Source organism: Macrobrachium rosenbergii, chromosome 8 (assembly GCF_040412425.1).
Source record: "Macrobrachium rosenbergii isolate ZJJX-2024 chromosome 8, ASM4041242v1, whole genome shotgun sequence".
In the NCBI taxonomy this organism is placed as follows: Eukaryota; Metazoa; Arthropoda; class Malacostraca; order Decapoda; family Palaemonidae; genus Macrobrachium; species Macrobrachium rosenbergii.
In genome coordinates this window covers 43883365-43909739 of record NC_089748.1, presented here as the reverse complement: position 1 = coordinate 43909739, position 26375 = coordinate 43883365, and the positions used below count along the sequence as shown (strand labels likewise).

The 26375-nt window shown below is 35.7% G+C and overlaps 2 protein-coding genes across 4 annotated transcripts; one reads left to right on the top strand and one right to left on the bottom strand.

Moving 5' to 3' along the window:
- The first annotated feature begins 827 nt into the window (after window positions 1–827).
- LOC136840760 (DNA polymerase lambda-like) lies at window positions 828–18791 on the top strand. Of its 3 annotated transcripts, none has more exons than XM_067107627.1 (10): window positions 828–960; window positions 2463–3250; window positions 3673–3855; window positions 5889–6068; window positions 6603–6731; window positions 6911–7079; window positions 8568–8659; window positions 9418–9503; window positions 11377–11452; window positions 13521–14809. In XM_067107627.1, the coding sequence occupies exons 2-10, from the start codon at window positions 2498–2500 to the stop codon at window positions 13626–13628; spliced, it is 1776 nt and encodes a 591-aa protein (XP_066963728.1). In that variant the 5' UTR covers window positions 828–960; window positions 2463–2497; the 3' UTR covers window positions 13629–14809. The 3 variants fall into 3 exon arrangements, with proteins under 3 accessions (XP_066963728.1, XP_066963729.1, XP_066963727.1); XM_067107628.1 differs by lacking the exon at window positions 13521–14809 and adding an exon at window positions 18663–18791 and having other exon boundaries at window positions 841–960; XM_067107626.1 differs by having other exon boundaries at window positions 841–960; window positions 14440–14688.
- Window positions 16365–26375, bottom strand: LOC136840762 (sialate:O-sulfotransferase 1-like). The gene is made up of 6 exons (XM_067107630.1): window positions 25951–26375; window positions 25562–25643; window positions 21252–21400; window positions 19958–20081; window positions 19061–19152; window positions 16365–18905 (listed from the first exon to the last, which is right to left on the bottom strand). The coding sequence occupies exons 1-6, from the start codon at window positions 26261–26263 to the stop codon at window positions 18562–18564; spliced, it is 1104 nt and encodes a 367-aa protein (XP_066963731.1). The 5' UTR covers window positions 26264–26375; the 3' UTR covers window positions 16365–18561.

The window sequence follows — 26375 nt, the reverse complement described above, 5'->3', positions numbered from 1 at the left end:
GTGCTCATTTTTTGAGAGGCTCGAGTCAGCGTGTGGATATTGACTGGTCTGGTCTGTAAGTCAGGTAAATCGTTGTTTAACTTGCATTTAATTTGGCAGTAGTTTCTTTTATAATATTTGGCTGCAGGGTGAAGTTTGTTTTTTTATTTTACGCGGACTCCAAGGATCATTTGGCCGCTGTACATATATATATATATATATATATATATATATATATATATATATATATATATATATATATATATATATATATATATATATATATATATATATATATATATATATATATCCATATATTACAGTATCATCTTCCATGGCCATTTCAGTAGTCCTGTGTAAAATCACGTTCCAGAATTTTTTAGCTCAATCCTGACCACAGCACGTTTTGAATTGATCCAGCTTTCTCACCCTCTCTCCTTATCTCTTGCCATCAAACTTCTTTTACAGTATTGACTAGAAAACATGATTCTTTTACAGTATTGGACTGGAAAACATGACAGCGTTAATAAGTAGAGCTAAATTAACCGCTACAGGAAAATTACAAGAAGGAATTTGAAGAAGAATAAACCAGAATTGTAAACGATTTGACACAAAAATCGAAAATGATACTGTCCAGTAATCACTAACATTCGGATTAGATTCAAATCCATGCAAGGGCAGCACTATAAGGGTAATGAGGATGGAATAACTGCTAATTGCTCACTGATCTCGGCACAGAAGATAAGAGGATATGTTCCTTCCCCTGTGGGCACTTAAAATTACACATGTACGACGAACTATAGAAGATGGAAGGGAGCCGTTACGTAGACGACCCATCCATATCTGTTACTCTACTACTACTTAACGACAACGGCGCTCAGCTGTTCGTTGTCATAACAAGTTGGAGCTTGATCAACGTACAACGTACTTGGTTGATGTTGGAGCGTATCATTTTTTTAACGATCTACGATTGGCTTTAAGGTAAGACTGACCAATAATAATGAATAAGATTCATTTTAGGCAAAGCCTACGCCACAGTAATTTTATTTTTTGCAGAGGCGTATTTTTGATAAATATTTGCAGTTGACTAATATGGTTTTTTTTAAACAGTTAACCTCCTCTGTGATTGATTTTGGCGTGACTGTTGCGAATTTTATGGGCGTATTCTCCTGGAATTTGGGAGATGGCTTAGGTATGTTGTGTGACGGTTAAACTCTGACCCCGTTACAGTGACGACACTCAGAGGTGAAACAGATGTTGTAAACATAAATCATAGACAACCTCTACCTCATTTTATTGTTAGGATGTTGATAATAACAAAATCACTTGACTCGACTTAAGCTTTAATGTAAGTACGTGAGTTTAAAGCCTTACAAAAGTACTGAAGTAGTTCAGCAGAGTAACTTATAGGCGTAGCTTAATTTGCTAATGGAAATACATAAGTATTTGTGGGTAAATGTTTTAAGTTACAGGAGGAAAGAGAACTCGCTGAAGTATTGATTTGTGTTGTATTCACTTTCCAAGTGAATTTGGTATCAGTTTTTCCCAAGAAAACTATAGTTTTTGAGTTATTGAGACACTCACATAACTCAAGAATGTGTTATTTCTCTTTAAACTGCTATTTGATTTTGTAGTTTTTATGCTGTATCTTGTTTCCTTAATACGATTAGTACGAAACTCATGCCCAAGTCTATCGTCAAATTACTGTTACTGGGCTATTTACTGGTTTCTTACCGTCTTTTGTGTGTGTTTTACATTCATTCAAGTGAAGCAGGTATTGAACACAGCTCACATGGGAATGGTGCTGGTATTAAAACCCTGCAGTGATAGAGACGTACATCAGAAATGTTCAAAGCACATTAAAGCATACAGAAATTATATTTTCAAGTCCAAATTGTGGTGGTCAAAGCAAAATTTTATCTGGATTTCCTCAAGGAAAAAATCAGTACAGAACCCACTGACAACATATAAGAATATGCCAGAAAAATCAATATTTCAGTGGCGATATTATGTAACCTAACCTATCCTAGTGCTGTTCCCCGTAACCTGTCTTACGGCACTGTGCCGCCAACCTAAACTAAATCAGACCGCAGGCAAACTTGCTTCTGATGTTCTTGATTCGTAACTGTCACTTGTGTAAGAGGTGGTATCATCACTGTTTTAAGGGTTAAGCCGATTCTTTTTCCATTTTAACCTCGTTTGTTTGTTTTCCTGAAGTTTGGGATGTAGCCTATATAAACACTGTAACCCTAGCATTTGTTTTCAGAGCAAGAAATTCTTAGAATACTGATTTTATTGTATGTGATCTCATATACTAAACTGAGGACATAGCAGTGATTGATATACAACCCTCAATATATGTTAGAAAAGAAATAGCCTTTCGTTGAAATGCTGTGTGTTTATTTCAGAACATGATAGAGTTCTGTTATATACACTATGTAATACTATGCAGTTCATGGGTTATTCTTCTATCTTCATTACAGAATAAATGCAGCAATGACCATTTGAGATATCCAGAATGAAAAGGAAGATTAGCCAGCCCCGCACCTCTCAAAAGAAAATTAAAAACGAGGAAAGTGATCAGAATTGCCAAGATCCTGTCATAGCAACTATTTTCCAAGGATTAGTATTCCATATTCACCCTGCCAGTTTTGGTACTGGCCGACTGCAGATATTTGAAAAGCAAGTGAAGAAATATGGCGGACAGTTAATCCAGCCTCTCGCAAAATTTTCAGAAACTGTAACTCATATAATATTCGAAGAATCCATTGACTCGGAAAAGGCTCAGAAACTTGTAGATCCAGTCAGTTTCCCTAGAGCTGTCTTTGCCAAGTGCTCCTGGTTAAGTCTTTGTATAAAAACAAAGTCAAGAGTATCAACAAGAGATTTTGAAATTAATGTGAGATCAGACAAAGTAAGAAAAGGTCAGTATAAGAGTGAAACAGATTCTTTGTGTGAACCAAGTACTAATGTGGAAACTGTGGCACATATAGAAAAGGCAAGTGTTCAGCCTAATGGAAGTCTTGATGTAATTTCTATACATAATGAGGGTGATACATCAGAGGCCACAGTTCCAACGGCGTCTAGAACTCATGAAGTGAATGATGAAGAGAAGCAAAGGAAGGATAAATTGTCAAGTTCAGAGAACCAAGAAAGCTCAGTTCACAGCAATAAAAATTTGAAAAATGATAACAAGCTTAAACCACCAGAGGACGTTTTAAAAAATGGAGAAAATTATCCTTTGATCAAGCCTTTTCCCAAGAACTTACAGGTAAAGTGTAATACAAATGAATTTGGCTTTTATACCTGTATAAAGTATACCAATATAAGTGTTTATGCATGCATTCAGACAGGCTTTGTTTCATCAAGTATTCATGTTGGGATGCAGTCTTATCAGACTGTATTGGAACTTTGGTAGAGCTTTGGTTGACTAAATATTAGTGGTTGAAATTAATAATTTTACTGTTCCTGCACAATACAATTCTAAGTGTAGGTTCTGCATTTAATGTGTGTCTTTTGTCACTACATGAGAAAGAAAAGCATTTAGCTCAGTATAGGAGTGTTGTCAAAAGTTTATTATGCCTTTACAGTACATCCCAGCTACAGTATGGCACTTTTTCAACTAACGATCTTGTATTCCATTTTTGGTCTTTGTGTATTACTATTAATGAGGTACTTTTTACTGTATTTCAGCAAAAATTTGCATGTTCACAACCATCAAGCAGCCAGACCAAAGGTTTTAATAGCCACATCACAGCAGAATTAGAAAAACTTGCTGCAGCATACAAGAGTAAGAATGATACTTGGCGAGCCGTAGGATACCAGAAGGCAATATCAGCAATCCGAAACTACCCACATGAAATAACATCTAGAGAGGTAAGTTTTCGGTATTATTACAGTTTCGGTCAAATTCGGATATCTAATATTTTTTTACTTGCTATCATATATTTTTGTCATGATTCATACGAAATACTTACTCGCACCTTCCGCAAATTAAGAGTTACGGAGATATTTGCCGATGAATATTGTGCCTTGTTGTTATCGCAAGGATGCGTTTATGCTGCCATGTCAGTTTTTCTGCTGATGCGTTTTTGTTTTTTGTCAATGTATTGTGGGTAAAAATGCCTAATCGTCTTTTGTTTTTCGTTATGAATTATAAGTACGGTACAAATGCTGAAACCTGATTGGTTGCTTTGTTTCAAGAATATCCAATTAACTGCGATTTTGGAATAAGCCGGCTTTCTACAAAAGTGCGCTTCAGTTGACTGCCATGGATTCCGTCGTGCACGTCTGCAGTGGGTGTTCTCTGTCTTACTTTGAGGCTATTGGTCGTTTCCATGGACATTACAATGGAACTCCACAGGTTGTGAATACCTTTCTTCGTGAACATTTAGTACTACCGACAAGTGTTCAGTGTCCAAAGTGTGAAAAGGGTAACATTGCAGTTTCGGCCGTGAATTTCACCGAAACTGTAACTAGACGTTAGGGGTAAAATTTCGTTCCCTGTAACCCCTGTGGCAAGCGCGCGCAGCGCAATATTACCGCTTGCCAGAACATACGAGCTTGCAACAATCTTTTAAAATGTGCATAAGCCGGCGAGCGCGTTTGCACCACCCGAAACTGAGAGCGGTACCCATGGCGGCCATGTATCTCTAAATCTAATCATTTGCGGTAGAAATAAAGGTCAGATTCGTTGAAAGTACACTGTTTAAGCTCGGGAAAATGTAATTTTATATCGGAAATGTGAATTTGACCGAAACTGTAAATTTACCAAGTTTTCTTCTTCGCAAACAGTTTGGTATTTCCACGAAAGACTCAAAGACAGTCAAGTTGTGTAAAGCATTATTCTATAAACTCCAAGTTACTGTACATGTAATTCTACATAACCAAATGCTTCAAATTAAATTAGAGTTGGTGTAGAGGTTTCCATAATAACAAAATGTAGTTACTGTATTGGTAAAAGTACCTTGTTAAGCAGTAGCTTACACAAACTGGCCAACTTTTGTGGATTATGGATTATTTCTCTAACAATTTTGTGCTCTTTGAAGTGTACAGACCCTGAAAATTTCACTTTAATAACTTGATAAGACAATCCTCTTTAGTACAACAGGCATTAATGAGCCTTCTGTTATCTCGTATATTAGATACTGTCATCCTTATCATTTTGCTTTTCATTTTAGTTGATCTTCTCTGTCAGGAGCTCAAGTACCTTACTTTCTTCATTATATGTAGCCGTAATGTACTGACTTTGTCAAGTGCAACACTGGTGTGATGTTTGTCAGATTCTAGTAGGTTTATTGATGAGGTATGGCCTCCAATTTAGTAAAGACATTTTACTACTTGGGCAGAAGGACTTATGCCCTATAAACATTAAATTACAGAGATATGGAACATGGGAAAACCATGCCCCCTTGTTTTCTTTTCTTGTGCTTTACTGAACAGTAACATCCATAAATAGCAATGAACTATGTACAACATCATTTTAAAAGCAATTTATCATAGATTTGCATGTTGTAAAAAAAGTATTTTACATTATATCTATACAGTAATTATATTTGTCAGGGAATGCTTCATTTGGCAAGCCTCAAAAATTTTAAAATGAACTGTAAAAATTTGTCAGTGCCCAACTTCAGCGCTTCCACTTGGACTTGCTGTTTTAGTTGTTTACATTTTTCAGCCAGTAGGATATTGTGCAACAATTCAACTTAAAACGACGTAACACCAAAATCAGCTTCCTATTGTGGAAGTTAAATTTACATGGACCAAGCAAAGAAAAATATTGCAGTGCAAAGGAAACAAGACGAACATAATATAACAAGAGTTGATAGTATGGCGTTAACATATTTAGGAATGCCAATAGTTCTTTCATAGGTATGTTGGCCATATTCAAGTTTCTTTCTTGTCTACAGGAAGCTCTTAAAATTCGAGGTGTGGGCGCTCGACTGGCGGACAAAGTTGCAGAAATTATCGAAAGTGGGAGGTTACGAAAGGTGGCTGAGGTATGTGAAGGAGAAGAAACTCAGACATTACAGCTTTTCATGGGTGTATGGGGTGCCGGCCCAACTACAGCCCAGAGTTGGTATATTCAGGTAAGTCCTCAGTGTGATTTCATTTGAATTTTAAGATAGAGTTTTCATACTGAGTCATAATAGTGACAATAAACATGCTATTGTAATTTATCTTATTTTAAACACTAGTTTTCTGATTGGCTTATAATATAGTAACAATAAACATGGTATTTAAATTTTTTTTTTTTTTGTAAACACTGGGTACTTATACTCCTTATGTAAGTGTGTTCAAATTTATATTGTGGAGTTTTCAATATGAATAGGCAACATTTGGAAGAATTTTTCAGAAAAAATAGTTCTTGCACAGGTTTTTAATCAGCTTTCTTCATTTATATGTTTTCAGTTACACTTCACTCCTACTGAATGATATATTCTTATTTACTCATTTTAATGTTACTTTAGTTTTATATATTAATTTTAGTGCTGTGAAATTAACATTGAAATCAGACGCCTGATTTTTACAGTCACATTGTATTTCACATGCTCCATGTAATGTGATTTGATTTAGTTATTTTAGATTTTCCTTCTGATTATTTTTTATTTTACATTTTACAGGGATTCAGAACTCTAGATGACCTCCTCTCAAAAGCTACTTTAACTCGCCACCAGCAGATAGGCCTGAAGTACTATGATGATATCAACAGTCGAATACCTAGGGATGAAGTGGTAGAAATAGAAAATTATGTAAGATTTTTACCATTGAATCTTGAAATACTTTCTGGGTGTAAATTTTTAAGCTAAGATGTGAACTAGCCTTGTTCAAAATTGTCCTTAGTGGTGCTAATAAAGTACGCTGATAATTTTTCTTGACCTATTCCACAAATTCTTTTGAATTAAATGTAATCCTTCACTTTGTTATTTAGGTGAGAGAAGCAGCTTTAAGCATCAAGAATGGCCTCATTGTTACGGTTTGTGGATCATATCGAAGAGGGAAGCCAACTTGTGGTGATGTAGACGTACTCATCACCCACCCTGATGGTCATTCACACAGTATGATCTTCAAGCCAATTCTCCAGAAACTGAGGGACACAGGTAACATGATTCACTTTCTGCAATATTGAATTTTAAATTGACAAATTTTTAGCCAGATTTAAGCTTATTTGTCAATTTGGTTAATTATCCACCAACTTCTAACCCTTAATCATCAAGGTTTCAGTGAAGATTCCCTAAGTGCCTCAGGTATTTTGAGAATTTTTTCTCACTCATTTTGAACCCCCCCAGCATACCTACACTGCTCCTGCTAATGTAGAAGTAGAATAAAATGCCCATAAGTACAACTAACTTATCATAACCTAGAAATATAGCTGCCCAAGGGTATGTTACATATGTAAAGGAAAACCCAGGACAGTCAAAGCAAAAAATGTTTCTTCATTGTGTTGTGCTGATGCTATTAGCAGGCCCCTGGCTGTCATTTCTGATGCTTTTAGTAGAAGCCAGTATTCTGGAAAGGTTGATGTAGAGGCACCCTCTTATTTTGCGGAGACCGTGGTTCCTCATCAAGGCATATAGTTATATGGATCAGTCTGCCTAGACAGGGTGACTTTTCTCATTGCTGGTAGTGCTACAGAGGAGGTGCAACCATGTTCCCAAAGTGTCTTTAAATCAGGGAATGCAGTTTGTGCCTGAAGAGGCAGCTTTTTTAGTTAATCTTGAGATTTGTGTTCTCTAATATTGGTTACTTGTCGTCCAGCTTGGTCAACTTGGCTAACCTCTCTTACACTGCAGATAAAGAGTAAGTGCTTTAGCTTACTACTCATTTATCCTTTGGTAGTACAAACTTTAACTTTACTAACAGTGTACAGGCCCATTTCAAGACCTCCTGTTAGTCCTTAGAATTTCTTGACCCCAGACTCACTCATTTAGTAGTTCCTCTTGTCAGTTTTGCTACTCAAGTAGATTTAAAAGGATAGGTTTTTAGTTCCAAACCAAATAAAATTTTATAAATGCAAAATTGATATCTGCAGTGGAAATCCATCATTTTATTTGCCCTCCCAACTCCACAGAACTTGTATAGTGTTCACACAATATTTTTTATGAATATTTTATGTCAGAGGAACTTGAGAGCCAGGGTGCTCAGACATCGAGTTGGACCAGGGTATTCAAATTACTTTGAGCTTTTCCTGAAAGGGAGCTGACACCAAAAGATTGAGCTTGTCATGAAAAGGGCCTGACATGCCCGGAGATAGATTTGTACCAAAAAAAAATTGATAGTTTTTCAAATTATTTTTATATATATTTAATCATTTATAAGTCTTCACTTGCTGCTCTGATGGGTCAGTGACTATCTAACAGAACAGCTTGCCTCTATCTGCTTTAGTGAGCTTGTCACCATATATAAGACTATAGTGTCTTTATCAATGAACATATCTAGAATTTTTTAAGTAGCTGCAAATTTACAGTACAGTAGTGAATAAAAACAAAAGATTTTTATATGTCAAAGTTTCTGTTTTACACATAGAAAATGTATTGTTTGTAGTTATAAAAACTGTTTGTTCTTTATTGTTGAATATTTTATTTCAGGATTTTTGACTGATGACCTGGTAATTCAGGAAGATAATGGAGATCAGAAAAAATACCTTGGTGTTTGTTTACTCCCTGGTGAAAACAGAAAGGTAAAGAAGAATGTTATTAGAAGAAATATTGGTAGTAATTTCATGTGCAGCAAAGAATTTACATTGAATTCAATCTGTAGATCATTATTTGGCATGGATGTTATTTTGGATATTGGCAGTCACTTTACTTAATATTAGTTGTTCTTAGAATACTCATATTCAGTTTCTGTAATGGTTCTTGTCTATGACACCTTCTCATAGTCTGAATGTTCTCATATATCTTTCCGTTCTTTCCCTTTTCCAAATTAACTGTCCTCTGTGAAAATCCCTTCGTCTCACTAATTCTTTCTTTGCCACTTTGATTGGACCAACTTCTTTCTTGAAGCTCAGCCAAACCATCATAGTTACCTCTTTTACAAACAGTATTAAAGTATATGTGTCACATGACCTCTTATCTCTTCATTCCTAGTCTTTCTCTCATGGAGATACTCAAAATCCATATGAGCACCCTCAGTTATATCTTGTCCAATAAACCATGTCCTCCTTCCCCAGAACCTTGACCTTAGCACTTTAAGTGAGAGTGTCTTCTCAACTGGTTTATAAATCTTTATTTTTAAACTGTAAATTGCCTCAATTGTACTATGCTGTACGTATTCTGTTTTATGCATTCACCCTAGTTTTTCCAAAGTGTTTTGCCATATCTACATTCTCCTTTTTAAAAACCATTAAGCGCTTCTTTTAAAAAATTTATTTATGATATAAAATGCTCCTCATCTTGAATTCTATTTCAAACACTAACTCTTAATTTCAATTCGCAGCATAGACGACTTGATGTCATCGTGGTACCATACTCAGAACATGCTCCAGCTCTCATGTATTTCACAGGATCAGCACATTTCAACAGGTTTGTGTATTTTTTTTATTACAAAGTGATAATGAACATTATACAGTTGGTCACACTATGGGCACTTAGCCAAGCTCAGGAAGATTTTCTAAGGAAATTCTTGATTACTTTGAGTAATTTTATGTTACTTTGTTATTCCTTTGTAAAGTATAAGTAAAAGGCTTGTTGAGGCCATTGCAGAGGAAGATCTTGGAAGGGAGAAACAACAGTATTTTTATGTGTTTACATAAAGAATTTCGAGTGTGCGGTAGCTTTCCCTTCACATCATCTATAAGGGATACTTACTGTTAGGAATAGTATTTATTTCACATCTAACCCAATTTGTGTTAGCCTTATGCACAGTCCTTGAAAGGCATCAACCAGCAGTCAGTGGCTAGATTGTGGAATGTTACTGGGTATAACATATAGTTTGCCAACACTCTCTGGTGATGAGAGCTAAGAGACCAGTTTTTGAATAAGGTTCCAAAAGTGGTTCACGAGGATTCTGGTCAATCTCCACACAACTAAAGCAAGATCCCAGCAATGAGATTTGACCAAGGACTAGGGGATAGACTAGACAGAATTCTGCAGGCGATCAAAGTTATCACTATCAGCACCCTATTCCATCCATTTGAGAATGAAGACATGGATAATGGCTGCTGTGTGGACGTTGATTGGAAAGTACAGCTTTTTTTCTACACACTGAACTGTTACGTCGACAGTTATAAGAACAAAGGCATTGAGTGCAAAAATATCCCATTTGTTACACCAAACAGCCTTTGCCCACCTCGTTGGTTAAAGGTTGATGTTTTATATGGGGTCATGACTTAAAATCTCCAAAAAATCTTTTCTCTCTTTCTCGGTTGATGTTAGCAAACCATCATATGTGAAAGTGCAAGGTGCTCCAGATGATCATATAGCCTGTGGCATTGGAGCTGCCTCACCACTGTCATCCAGTGGGGAAGCACTCAGGCTATCCGTAACAAGGTCCAAGAGGTCATGAAACCACTTCTGCTGGGGCAGCAGAGTTTCAGTGAATGCCATCTGAGCATTCAGTGATGCCCTGAGCTTCAAAAGCACCTACCAGAGACCAGAGGGTAGCAAAATTTATTTGTCTATGTTATGCCAGTGATTGCAACCTCACATCTGTGGCCCAAGCTTGACTGAGGCAGATATGACGATGGAAGTCTGTTGTTTAGGAATTTTAAAAAAATGACCAAGAGCATCTCTCACGTTTTACCATATTGCTTTGCAAATATTAATTTTGAGATACCATCTCAAGAAAAAGATCTTGAATTCCTGTTAGGGTGACAACAATCATGTTTGTACTCTCCCGGACAAATCTTGCCTTTGTTGGAATATGGTGAAATTGGCAAAATGGCACAAAGGTGAAAGAGCACAAATGGTATAAACTTGGGGGAACAACGTAGTGAAGATGAACACTGAAGAGTCACACTGAAGAATGAGGTGTACATGGAGTGTCATATATGTTGTAAGCATTTTCATTGGTGGTCTTTGTCTTGAGCAGTACAAGATGGTGTGACTGGGATTTGTTCCTTGGAAGATAAGCACTCAGTGATTAATGGGGTTTTAATGAAAACTATATTTCTTATACATCATTACAGTAGGAGAGGTTTTATTATTTTTATGATATATGCATTTTGTTTTTGTGAGTTTGTAAATACAACTGTTTCTTATGTACTGCACCTGTAGGTGTTGAGTATTAAATAGCCTAAATGAAACAGATGTAAAAGGATTGAAAATTTATGATAAATTTACCTTTTTTTGTAAGTGATGTTGCAACCTATGCATTTGATCTTTTGTTAAAAGATACATAAAGCTCATTGAAAATGGAACCAGTAATTTCTATTAACTTGTGCTTATTTGTTTTCAGATCTATGAGACTTCTAGCTGTCAAAATGGGTATGAGTCTGTCTGAGCATGGTCTTCGAGCAGGAATTGTTAGACAGGTAATTTTAAGAATTCTTACTGAGTTTTAATATATTCTCTAAGATATTTCTTTATGTTGCATTGGTCTTGCTATTATGCATCAACTGTTGTGCCTTATTTTAAGCTGTCTTTAGCTGGCAGTGCGTCTTCAACTTATGGCGGGGGATCCATTCCAGCACCCTGCGGTAAGTTGATTTCCGTCGCAAGTCGGTTTTGCCGTTAACGGCACTTTGTGCTTACGGCGCCGCAACTTGATGCAACATCAAGTAACAGGTCTGTAGACGACGTTAATATGATGCCTATTCTTGCCATTAGCGCCATCAGTGCTGCTTATGGCGCTGTAACTTGATGCAACATCAAGTTAAGGAGCAACATCAAGTTAAGGTGCTGTAAAGCGCCATAAACAGCGGTGAAAAAACCCCGTAATATCAAATCGCCGTAAGTCGGTGGCGCCATAAGTGGAGGATGCACTCTGGTATGCATCATCTGCATTCTTTTAGTTTTGGATAGTCTCAGCTAAGTTTTATCATTGCCTTGTGGGGTTATTACTTGAGGTATCTATTAAAATTGCCTGAATGAGTACATTTACACTAGTAGATGTTGAAGTGTGAGACAATAATTGGTCTTGCCCATCGTATGTGATTATATTGTCTGACTTTTTGTCTCACTCTCCACTTGGTTTTTGCCAGGTAAGAATTGAATTAGTCATGGGATGTGGAGCTCTCTTTCATCCTTTTCTTCACTCATCACTTTATGTTTTTGTGAATGATTCATTGGTATTTTTTAAACCCCATTGTGCTACAAGAGCTACTTGGACCTGTTAGAGAGTTTCACTCATGCATCTTGAGCACAAGTGGCTTGTTTCTCTCATTAAATTAAGTTCTGCACATAAAAATATGAAGGTTTATTTCTTTCTTTAACTATGGTTGAATGCCACTGAACATACTTGGTCTAGAAGCAAGGAGTTGCTTGTGATGGGTTCATATTGTCTTATTTCTTTTGGAGAGCCTTCAGTTCGGATCAGAAAAGCATGGAGCCTAGGAAAGAAAGACTTGCTCTGCCAGTGTTATATGCCATTGTATGTGGGTAATCCATAGGATACTTTTTTTTAGCTGAAAGAGGTCATCTTTGTACATTCCTATTGGTTTCTGTCGAGGACCATGCTTTGTTGAAGCTTATTATTCCCATGGCCTTTTCTATTTGAGTGACAGCAATGGGGATTTCTGCTGTGCCCTCATTGCCTACTGGTCATTGCATCTGTTGGACTACCAGCTCCTTCATCCTTGATGGCAATGACATCTGCAGTGCACTGTTTACCTTTTAATATGCCCAGTTAGTTTCTTTCTCTGCTACGGGTGGCTTACGGATAGCCACTGCTTCTAGACATGGTCCAACAGACTTGTCAATTTATCCTTTGGGGGTTTGTAAATTCAAGCATTTATTTTTTTTCTTGTATTGGCCTCCATCACATCCCTTAAAATGGTTTCTCCTGGGTTTGCTTTAGCTTACCTGTTCAGTATTGACAGTGACATAGTTAGTGGGTTCCTTTGGGTGAGGGATATTCGGTTCTTCTAAGGAAGATTTCTGACTGGATTTGCTTCTTAGTGACTATGGTATTCTTTCCTAAAATCGTACCATATGGGCAGAACAGGATTAGTCAGATAAATTTTTCATATATGGAATGTCCAGTTATTTTCAGGCTGCATAGGTTTAAAGATTAGATATATTTTTGTCTTGGTGGCTATGATCGTGGCTACAGTTTGTATTTCAGTACAGATATCCTAGTATAAATAGCTTTAAGATCTATTTACATGTTTAGGTTTAGAAAATCTTAATTGCTGTACTTCCAAAATCCTACTAAAGACCACTTTAGAAATAGTTTCTAATAGAACTGTTGGCCACAGAAAAATAATACAAGTTCTTACAATACACTGCAAATTACTCTTACTAAAACTCACTCGAGCATATCAGAGGTAAAGGCAAATTAATGAACATTAACAAATTAAAGTCAGCAATATATTGAGTTAGCTTTTAAAATAGAAAAAGGCTGCGACTGGGCAGTGAGTGATAAACATTATTGTTTAACAGGGTCGAGAAAAGCTGTCCAGTGGTTGTCTTCTCGACACCCCGACAGAGGAATCAATATTTAAACACCTGGGGTTGGAGTACCGATCGCCAGAGGAACGTGATCATTGACTTTCTCTCGTAATGCAGAGAGAAACAGGATTTTTAATTAATAATTTAAGAAAAATCTATACCAGTCCAATGTCTTTTAATAGGTTATTACTGGATTTTTATGTGACCTGCATTAATTATTTATATACGTTATATATTTTCATGTACCTATATTTATGTGTGCTTGTGTTAATTTATGTTAATTTTGCTGTGATTTTGTAGTGTGATTTATGATCAAAACTGTACTAAAGAATTCTGGTGCTACATTTAATAAGTTCTTTGTTCTTTTTTAATTGTAAATTATTAGTATAGCTTCTTATTTAAGGACTTTTGTGACAAAACTAGATTGTACTTTCATCTGGATGTATATATTTTGTATTTTACTTTTTAAGCTTTATTGTTTTTAGTAAGCTTTAATAAGCAAGTTATCGTTAGAAAACTAATGAAATAAGGTGAGTGAAGGCCTTGTAAAATGATGTTTTAGATGTGATTTCATGTCATAGTAAGCAGATAATTTGTACTAATTTTTAGGGCAGAAAGATTTGATAGAGTTTGTGTGATATATGTTCCTAAGTTATTTTAAGCATCATATGAGAGAAATGCATATAGAGTAGTTGAACATGATTCCCATTTTTGAGGAATTTTCTTCATAACTTATTGTGTAGTGTTAATATTTTTTCTTTTTGAGTATAGTGAGGGAGAATTCCTGTACAGTGTATTGCTCGAGTTATTTTACTTAATGCAAGGAAAACCAACAGAAATCTCTTCACTTTTTTATTTTATCAACTTGTTATGCAGAATATTAATATTTGCTGGTGTTTGTTTCATCCAGACCCATATCAGCCCACATCCTTTTGTCTTCATATGGTCCCTGACACTGAAAACTCCACTTCAAAGGATAGAGGACCATTATCAACTATACTCGGTTTTTTTCCACCGTTAATATTCGAAATAGGATATTGTTATTATTGTTGAATGTAATAATAATAATAATAATTTCACTACATAAAATCAATACATTATTGTTGCCGTAGTGAACAGCGAGAGAAGAAATTTTCCAGCCACTGCGTCTGGCTGTTCCATTCGCCACCACGAAAAGGCAGCTTACATCCAACAGTAATAACAGTATCCTATTTCGAATATTAACGGTGTAATTCGCTTACAGTAAATTATTAAAACACTTTTCAGTTGCAAATGTACACCCAGATATCCTTTTATTTACCTAAAACTTACACATAGCGTAACTATTTAAAGCCCCGGACACAGTGTTACCATGCACGAGCACCACAGGCGGGTGGACAGATGGAAAAAAAAACGAGTATAGTGCGTAAACACCCCCCCCCCCATAGAGCCTCTGGTGTCGCTACTCATGGCTGTCGCTTTTCGTGGTCTGTGCCTGTTCGCACCTATTGTTGAATTCCCTCACCTTGCTTTCATTACTATTTGGATTGCCTTTCCATGATTACTGTATTAGTATCTGTGGCTTGGTTTATTTACTTTCATTTCATTGCTTCGCCATTAACTTGCTTTTTGGAATAATTCAGCAATTTTTTTTTTTACATAAATATCCATGTGTTTAAATATGCTTTCTCATAAGCAACAAAAACCTTTAAAAGGAGGTTTGTAAGTTCCACACTAGAGGATATTTCTTAACAAAAAAATCCTCGATCTGTACTACTTCTGCCTTTCCTAACCCGGCTTGTTCATCACTAAGCATTTTATCAGCCTATTGAGGGTGAGCCTGTTGAATATTTCCATCCTAATATACTCAGTTGCAGTGCCTCTGTAGTTACTACATTTTTAAGTTCTCTTTCGTTGCTGTCTTTGCTATGACTTCAATTCCCATTCATCAGCTTTGTTTCTTCATTCCATATTCTGAAGAACTGTTTAGGCAGTATGGGAGTTGTCCTTCCATTTTCAGCTAAAATCATCTTTTCAGTGATTTCATCATAGCCCAGTGCTTTCCATCTCATAAGAGTTTTGTTACTGAATCCACTTCAAAAACTTTGCGTTCATTCCTCAGGACAGTACATTAAAATCTTTCTCAGTCAAGTTATCACCTTCATATATCTAATTCAAAGACATTGCAAAAATGTTCCGCTGAGCATTATCTTTCCTTTTGTGATGTTATTGATTACTCAGTAATATCAGGTACTATTTTCCTCTTTGTTTTTACCTACCAATATTTTATTACTAATTCTGTGAATTACACTAACACCAAGCTACTTCATGAAAACGGCTTTGTCAGCATCTGCCTGTTTTTCCAGAAATTCTTACTTATCTCTTCATTATCTAAACTTGAGTACTTAGCATGTTCTACTTTGCTCACTTCATATCGTTCCTAAAATTTTTTTGCCCTGTCTTACCAGCCCCCTGTACCTCATTTTCTTTTTCTGGTGCATTACTTAGTTTTTATCACATTGATAAGATGGATGCATTTGTCCCTGGGCTCCATTCATGACCAAGACATTTTGCTGTACTTATTTCAAGTCAGTAGTAATGAATTAACTGTTTCTGCAGTAGTAGATTGTGAAAGCATTGCAATCTTACTAGCTTTAATAGTGAAGAGGAGTCAGATGCGGGAAGCAGTGAAGAAGCACTGTCATCCTAATCTTGCTGTTCCTATCCTATGCTTCCCACAGTGACCATGTTGCAGTTGTCTTGGCTTTTTTAATGGATTTACACCCAGCTTTTGTGATTTGGTTTAGGCAAAACATCAGCATTCAACTGAGAAATGGCATAGATGAAAATAGCACAGAGTGAGATATATTTTATTGTTTTTTGATGTGGAAATAAACATTGATTCAGTGTCATTTGGATTTTCAAGATTACAGTACATCAGTGGAAAGACACAACATGGCTGAATTGTGTGTGTTTGTAGCTGTTTCCTTGTTCTTGGTAAGCAACAAAAAATTTTTACTTGAACATTAGTCAAAAGACCCTTTGATATTATTGCCTGTTCTTGGTGAAATATATTTTCTTTGTTGTCTCTGCTGCATTTCGTTGACAGTAGTGTGATTCATGGATATCATACCTAGTTCAAGATTCATAGTGGTTCTGATTGAATGAGTAAGATGGAGTTGTTTTATGTATTTGAGAACATTGTCACCAAAACACCACTGATGTTGTCTAAGAGTTTGGCATCAAGCTGTGGATGCTGTGTGCCTGTGAAACTGGCATGGTGATTTGCTAATTGGTGTATATGTATGGGTAAATCTAGTGGATTCTCAACAAAAGACCCGCTTGGAAAATCAGGTGCATTGTTCAGAGAAAACGACATAGAAATTATACATCGATAATATGCAAGCCCTTACCTCGCAGCCTTTCTCCGTCAAAATAAAATAAGTGTGTGTAGAATTGTGAAAGGTGGGAAAAATAATTCTCCAAAATTCACAAAGATTACATAAGGTGAAAAAGAGTCATTCCATTCCAACAATATTCTTTCTTGGAGGTGGCTGATGAGTGTGATGACTGGGTTTTTGCAACATTGCTTGAAGGAAAATGGTTCTCATTCAGAAACATTTATTATAAAAAAGATCAGATGATAATGGAACCAGATATTGTGTATCCCTACAAGGAAGATAAATGTAATTTGCGAGTTGGTTTTGTGAAAGGCTTATGAAAGGTCAGGCTGTAGTATACTATGAATTTATTCCTTTTTCTTGTATATGCAGTTGAACTGAATGCTTATAATATATATCTACGGTAACTGCTAATGGAGAAAAACCACCCCAAAACAGTTTTGCCTCCATCTTATAAGATAAATACTGTAGTGGAGAAACACACAACACCAAATCAAGTAGCAAATAGTGGATGTAGGTCTGCAAAAGTGATCAACCCATAGTGCCTTACAGCTTTCCACATTTTAGATGTCCTTCCTCTTTGAGACATGAGAAAAATTCAAAGAAGCCTTACACCTTTGTTTTACTAATTGTAGAGCAAAAAAGAGGAATGATACCAGAAACTACTACAGTGAAAATGATTACCATTCATTTGGTTTGTTTTAAGGACTGCCATGCACTTAAAAGTTTTCAGGTGCCTCATTTTCAAAGGGAAAATTTGTTTTGTCATTTCAGGTATGTATGGTATTTATTTGACTTAAATTTTAATGATTCATTTTAGTTTCCCAATTATGATTTTAAACTGATTGTAATAAATATTTTACTGGAAAAGCATTTCATTATCCAAAATAATAAACTAAACTTCCTTTTTATGCTAAGACGTGTTTTATAACTTGGTGTATTATGTGATACTACACCTTTTCCTTATTACATTGATGAATGAAGGGGTGGACAAACAAACAAGTAGAATAATAAAAATACAAAATATAGTCATGGAAAATTATCAGAAATAATCAAGAAAGTTTTTAAAGCATTTTCATGTGTAAGCATATGATAAGGAAAAAAGTAAACAGTATATTGTATGTAATTTATCAAATGAACAGTGTAAGAGGAAGACACCAGTAAAAAGGAAGTAAGTGTATGACGTATAGGCTTGTGCTCTTTGAGGAGCTCCCACGTTTTCTTGAAAAGACACAGGCATGGAGTAGGCTTAAAAAAGATGAAAAGTATAATTCCAAAAATCACTGGTGATTGAATAGGAAGCCAATGAAAAATAAATTAAGACATTATATGGAATAAATAAAGGGTACTTGTCAGGGCAACTCAATAACTAGTTTGTTTGCAACAGATGACCTTTCATATACAAGGAACAAAAGAGCATGGATTAGAGTCCTCTTCACTGTACACTTGATGAAATAAAATTTCCCACTTTCAGAGCTTACTTTCTAGCATAATTGAATGTGTGTCTAAGTATGGAAGTTAGGGAAGTTTATACAGCTACCCAATTTCAGCTGTACTGTGCAAAAGAGTAAATGTATTTTAGTGCTTTTTCCGTGCAAAAAACTACAATTGATTACATATTTATATTGTCTGTTTAGTTTTTCTTCATTTTATCAGCTGTATTTGTCATAATCAGGCATTGGTTGTAACCCCCTCTTTGTCAAGTACTCATTAATCTTTTCTAGAGCTGCTTCCATTTGCTTTTCTTCTTCAGATGTGTAAGGTTTGATGCTCCTTTGGCCTGCTTTCACCTTTCCTGTGGTATGTTTTGCTAGACAGGCAAGTCGATTCTCGTCAGGTTTTATGTTAAGAAAGGCGAGAAGGCGTCGAATTTGACCTATAGGATCCTCCCTTATCAGCTCGTAAGACACGGGAAAGATGGTTTTTCGTATCGTCAAGGCAAAGATGTAAGTTTTCAGCCATTTTTTAAGTTTGCCTTGGATGAATGTGTGGAATTCTGTGGAAAGAGAGATTGTGTTAACATTACTGCTGAAGTTGACAATTTTAACTTGCAACCATTTTTATTTAGCTTTGCTGAATGTTTTACAGCTACAAAATTCAGTTGTGCTTACAGGCAAATTGAGTGGTGTAAAATTTCATGAAATAAGTTACCAGTGCTGTTGAGAGTATTTTCTGGAATAACAGCGGTATGTTTTAAACGTCGGTTCTGAACGTTTACGTAACTCCACAAAGACACAAACAACCTGGTGATGAGAAATAAGTACATGTATAGTTAATGTTTAAGCAGAAAAACTTATAACCCCAGTTGCATTTCTGTTTTTAGTACTTTTTGGGTAGTACTTATTGTCTGGAAAAATCACAGTTACTAAGAAATTGTTTAAAGTTTAATTGCAAGAAAATTTTTTTCGTGGTTTTTACACAATATAGTTTTCATGATCCATATCATCCTCTTTTTCTTTAATTTCACATCAGAAATGTTAATTATGTGCTTATTGTTATTTTATATTGTTTAACTTTTTTTGTACATGAAGTGATACATTGGGAAATTCAGTGACTGCAATTATTCAGAAAAAGTTTGCTAATTAGTCAAAATGCTAGTTTAACCAGTTAGAATCTCAGAGCAGAAACCAAAGGTGAGAGTTACGAGGGTCTGAATAAAAGAGAGACAATATTTTCCTAATGTGCTAGTTAGCACTTAATAATAAATAACTGCTGGCTCATGAGTATATATATGTATGTCAACCAACATTTATAGACTTGGTTGAGACATACAAGAACTGTAATGCTTGACAGAATTCCAGTGGCTTTGGGCAGAACAAAAACTTCCTTCATACTGATTTACAAACAAAGGAAAGTAGTTTTGTTCAGTTTGCTATTTATGAGTTTAGTTAGATGTGTGTGCTTAGCATAATTCCCCTGATAAACTAATTTCCAATTTATACAAGGGTTTTGACACATCAGTCTTTGAAGTGTGAAAGTTATTATATGTATGTAGTTTTTTATTATTATCAAAGTAAGTAATTTATTTCACTTAGCAAAAAGTCTAACCTTGCCGGGTTCCTGATTATGGTGATGCATGGCGCCTTGAGAGAGAGTTTGAGATGTTTGATGAAGTGCAGTTTTGTTGCTATTGTTGTCTTCTCCCAGAACTTATCTCTTTCTCCAAGGTAACCTGAAGACCAAAATAAAAAAAAGCTTTATGATTTTTCTTTTGCATTATTTGCAGTACAGACACACTTGCACATGAAAAGTCTGTCTGTAATTCTTAAAAAGGGTTTAATCGCGAAACTTGATTCCAGCTTCAGTTACATTCATTTTGTGTGTTAACAGTAATAATGATAAATATTTTATTTTAGTTTACTTCTTAAAACTGGTTACATTAAGCATGGCTGCTGCTGTGCATTAAGTTTTTCTTTCAACTTTTTCTGATGCTCTCTCTCCGAGGTACTACATAGCTTTGCCAATATTCATCCTGCATTCAAAGTTACATCATCTTTGGGAAGATACATCTCAGTTTTTATTCATTTGTGAAATTGAAAAGAATGTGCAAAACACAGAATTAGTCAACTTTTCCAAAATTTGCCCGTTCACTAATGTAGTGAATAGGTAAAGGATTTAGCTAGGTTTGGGAGTTTCTGTATGCATGTGGTGAGCCATAAGTTGAAGGGTGGTGTTATGCACTGCCTGAGAATGTTGATCCTGCTTTCCAATTGCTGGTTGTTTTGAGTTGACTTCCTGCAGAGATTTTGAATCTGCAATCTAGAAAATCTTTTCGAGGTGGCTGGGATCTTTGGACATCCTGTTGAGGTCTAAATTTGAGAATAGAGAGATCTATTGGACGAAGGCCTGTGATAGTGGAATCCACTCACCCCTAGTGCATACCGACACCGTTATGGTGTTCGCACCGGGGGTAGTAACCCCGGCATTATGGATAGCTTTTTTCTCTGGTATATTTAGCAATATTTATGCCTAGAAATGAGTGCTATTGGAACCATTTCACTGGGTGACACAGGTCAAGCCCAGAAATAGATTTTTCCTTTGTCAAAATCCCTTTTCTGTCTATTTCAGTATTTTTTACCTTAGGTTAAAATTCTGTCTTGTTAATAGCAATAATTAGTTTGTTATTTTGTTCTCTATAATGTTATGCTTCATTGCATGTTCCATTACCATTTTGGCCTTTTTTTATCAGTACGTAATACAACATATATTACTATAGTCTTATTTTTCCACAAGCTGCAACACTATTTCATTATGAAGTTAGGTGTCGTTATCACTTGTTTGTATAAAAGTGCACACATTATGAGTAATAATTGGCATAATAACGATGATATCTAAGGCAAACCTTGCCGTATAAGGGTCCTATCTGTGTAGAAAGAACTTGTGAAGATTCCCGTCGCAGCCTCTAGTAGATATCGCAACCAAGTGTTTCCCGACCGGGGGAATGAATGAAGAAATGCTCCTGAGATGTTGGTGCCAAATCGAACATCTATTCTGTTAGGAGAAACAGGTTTTTATTATACCAGAGGTATTCGTTCAATAGTAAGATGTTTCCCATAATACAGCTTGGCTCCTGACATGAAATCCATAGCCACATTCATCCCATATATGCTGGATCAAGGAATGAGGTACTGTGCAGAAAAATCCCTCAGAGGTTTTATAAAGTTACATGGAATGTTCATCAGCTGATGTGCCATATTTGTGGGTGTATAAAGTACTCTGATGCTGTGCATGTTTTCTGTACAAAGGGTTCAGATTTATCCAGCAGTTAAAGGATGAAGATAGTGACTGTTGACTTGTATTTCTTTGGAGCCTTTCAACATCTGTAAAGGGAAACAGTTTATTAGCATATATGCAGTTTTGTGTATTGAGTTGGGTCTTTCAGAGAGTTGTAGAATGATGATGGTAAAGATAGACAGATCTGAATTATAGAAATGACAGTGCTTGTGAAAGAGACCTTGAAGATGTAATGAGGATAATTAAAAGGCTGAAGAGGAGTGAAATGTACCAAGAATAGGCGGGAATACATGTGAAATTTTGTGGCACAGTGATGAGAGTGTGATTGAATGACTGGCAAGTAAGTTATGACTGAATGAGGAAAATATATAGAAGAGCAAGAGGAAAAATTGTTCCTTTTCAGAAAGTTAAAGTTATTAGGGATGACTTAGAACTATAGGTAAAAGGTAGAGTTTCTGAGTGAGACAGTACAACAAATGACAGAAAGATTAATCACTGAAGAACAGTGTTGGTTTTGTGTATAGATCATACGTTTTTTATGATAGAGGTGCCTGAGAAATTTTGATAGGAAAAGCTATACTTGACGTTTAATGAAAACGAAGAGCGTATGAATCTGGATACTGGAGAGTGACTGGTTAAATGTCTAAGTTTGCTGGTGAGAACAGTTGAGTATGTTTCCATTCATGTTTAATATCTTTATGGGTGGAGTGATTCAATAAGTCAGAGAAAGAAGAGAGATGTAGTGTGAAGGTGTAAGATAAAAAAAAAAGGATCATGAATGAACTGTGGAGTTGCTGATGTTTACTGATGATTTAGGGCTCTGTGGGTATAGTGGAGAGAAGCAAACGGCGGATAGTGAAAAGTGTGAACATATTCATAATCAGAGAAAGCAGAAAATGAAGTGAGTTGAATGTGTCCACATGAAGAGAAAGATGAATATGGAGTGAGTAAGAATAAGGTTACAAGGCATAATGTAAATCAGGAAGATGAAAGAGTGAATGTTAATTTACAAGGAAGCATGATGGTAGTTGATTCTGATGATGATGGCAGTATAAGAGAAGAAGTAGACCATAGAATAAATTAAGCAAGAAAGTTTGTGTGCTCAATGCAAAAGAATTAGAAGAGATGAAGAGTGTCTATGGATGCTCGAGTTGGAATTTTTAGAGGGGTTGTGGTGACAGTGCTCCTTTATGGAAGTGATGTGTGAATATTGAATGCGAAGTAAATAAGGAATGAAAGCTGCAAGTTGAAAATGAAATGTTTGTTGCATAGTAAATGATCTAATAAAAAGAATTGAGACTGGGAAATGTCGAGATTGAATAAATTGGTAAAAAGGTTAGTGTGGATGGAAAGCCAAGTAGAAACCTTGGGGGTGCTTTGGTCGGGCAAAGATAAATGAAGCAGTTGGTTGATGAGAAAGTGTATAATTCAGGTTTACTGAAAGGAGCAAAACCGAGAATTTGCTGGATTAAATGGAAGAGATACTGGAATGGATATATATATATATATATATATATATATATATATATATATATATATATATATATATATATATATATATATATATATATATATATATATATAAAAGAATCCTACAGGAAAATGACAGGCAGAAGTTCAGTACCAAGCGCTTTCACGTTTAGTAACGCATCGTCAGGGCACGAATGAGACACAGATATAAAGAAGGTTACATAGTAAACAAAAAGAACAGGAATACCAGATGGTCAGTTGTCAGAGGGTAATAAACAGAAAGATAGTCCAGGATAATCCAGGATCGAGCTGTCACAAACTGAACCCAAGACCAAACAGTAAGAAATACTAAAGTTTAGGCTTACAAAATCCAAAAACATGTATAACCTTGAATACCAGATGGTTAATTGCCAGGGGGTAAAAATCAAAAGGTTAATCCACGGCAAATCTGGGATCACGCGTAGTTTGTGACTGCGTGATCCCAGATTTGCCGTGGATTAACCTTTCGTTTTTTACCCCCTGGCAATTCACCATCTGGTATTCAAGGTTATACATGTTTTTGGATTTTGTAAGCCTAAACTTTAATATTTCTTGTTGTTTGGTCTATACACTAAAGTCACGTGCATCTACTGTGATTTTTAAGCATATATATATATACATATATATATATATATATATATATATATATATATATATATATATATATATATATATATGATAAATGAATCATGTACAAAAGTGATTATAATCATCATTATATATATATTTATACACATATATGTGTATATATATATATACATATTATATATATATATATATATATATATATATATATATATATATATATATATATATATGTATGTATGTATATATATATATATATATATATATATATATATATATATATATGTGTGTGTGTGTGTGTGTGTGTGTGTGTGTGTGTGTGTATTCACAGATGTTAAACTACAAATTTAATATACCTTAGGGATAACTTGCACACCCAAAGGGAATTGTGACTGATAAGAGCTTCTGTCTAGACCCGAATTCGAACCTAGGAGTTTAGTTTGGATACAGTGATAGAATGTCAACTTAACCATCGAGAGATATGTGAGTTGATATCAACTCCGCCTGAGAATTCAGGGTTTGTGCTCGGAACCGATATCAAACCATCTCAGCCATGACAGCTGACTGGTTAAGCTTGTAACACTTCGCTAATTATGAAAATCTGTCACTTGAACTCGCGTTGACTTTTTTATACTCACAGATACTAAGCGATAAATATCACTTAATATCGAATTCATTTTACCTCGGGAATAACGTACACCTTTGGGGGATTTATGCGTGATTGAAACGTCTGGCCCGGCCAGGAATTGCACCTGGGACTTGGTTAAATCGAAATTTTTTTTCTTACATTTTGCACTGAGGCTAATTTGTCCGAAGTTCATTCGCATGCATAATGCTAATTGGAACATACTCCATCTTACCAGTAGACATAAGTGAGCCACAGTTACAGGCTGAGGTTGTAGCTATTATAGTTGTGATAAGAAAAGGTAGATTAAGATAAGAAAGTGTTTTCAGCGAGCAAAAGCTACTTAGTGGTAGTGTTGTTATTTAAGGTGATGCAGCATAATTGTAAAGATCTGTGAACTTGAGTAGCACATGTAGAAGTTAAAAAGGCAGAAGAAATTGAAGAATTTTTGTCTTAGCATATTCATATTCCTAATGATTTAGGAATCAGTAGGAAAGTGTCCATGGTATTTATTTTAAACTCGTGGCTTCTAGTAGGGATGCTCTCGTGGATAACAAAAGTATACTAAGCGTTGAATGTTTGTGAGATAATTTTTTTGCTAAGAAGCTACTGGTGGTAGATTTTAGTGTCTTATATTTGTAGCCGGGTCGATAGCATAATTCAGTCTTTATCAGGGGATGGTAGACCACAGGCTTTTTATAATCTAGTGTGGGACAAGAAAGGAACTAGGGGGTGAGTATTTCAGCCTTGTCCCTTGTAATGAAATGTATTATAAGGTTGTCATGTACTGTAAATTGTATAAACTAATTGCGTTTCTTGTTCTTACATTGCTCCAAGAGTTGATGATGAAACGAAGAAGTGTGGAATTAGCAAGAATAGAGGAAGTTCTTTAGAGACTGATTTTGTGACGGGTAGGGGACAGGTTGCCATTTTGTAAATGGGGTGGGGGTGGGCTGGCATTTTGTAAATGGGGTGGGAGCCGGGTTGGCATTTTGTAAATGGGGTGGGGGTGGGCTGGCATTTTATAAATGGGTTGAGGGACAGGTTGGCATTTTGTAAATGGGTGGGGAACAGGTTGGCATTTTGTAAATGACTTTTCATTGTTTACTTAAACTTTCCAGATTAGTTCTATGTTATAAACCAAGTGGTATTAAAAAAGCTTAAGCTTGTATTTTTAATATATTTGTCATCGCACGTACCTTGAACAGTTGACATCTTGTCTCCAGAGAACATGACGGGGTCTTTTATAATCAATTGTCAGTTTCCTGTAAGTTGGGGGTTCTGCAGGAAGAGGATCTTCGTTACTCTTGATAAATGGATTCTATTTATATATTCATTATCATATTTTTTACTTTTTACGTTTTATTTTTCTGTTGAACGTCATTCCTGAAAGAATTTTCTGAGAAACAAGATTGATTTTTAGGTGCCTGGGGACATTAAGTTAGTCTCATTCGATTTCAGCTCTTTAGTGACAAATTTATCAACGTTAGTATTCAGAAAATGCGTAAAGATCTAAGTTACAGACTAAAAAAATTGTCTTCATTATATGGAAATAAATGACACACAAACAAACCCCATGACATCTTACTTTGGTCATGTTCACCTTCGTTCAAGTGTGGGACAACAAACGTCTCGTTGAACAGATCCAGATGTTCTTCATCGTAGGCTTCATGACTCTTTAGACTGGCGACAGTTTCATGTTTCTTGTCCCGGATTTCGTCGGGTCTAATTCTGTGCAGAGTTTGGACAGTTTCGTTGGCTCGAGGGCCACGCGTTTTCCCGAACGATTTGAGAGTAATCAGGTGTTTTTCCGTCGCTCGCAGACGCAGGAAGGACGCGTAGAGAAGTAGCAGACTTGAGAGAATCGTTGTGGCGAGTAAGAATCTGTAGGATCTTTTCATGATTCGTGAGTTTCGCGCGGCTTTTAACAGGGGCCCTGTTGATTTGTTTTCATAAACTGGAAGATATCCTGAATTTTGAAGTATTTAGTGTTTGTTGACATAGGTTTACCTT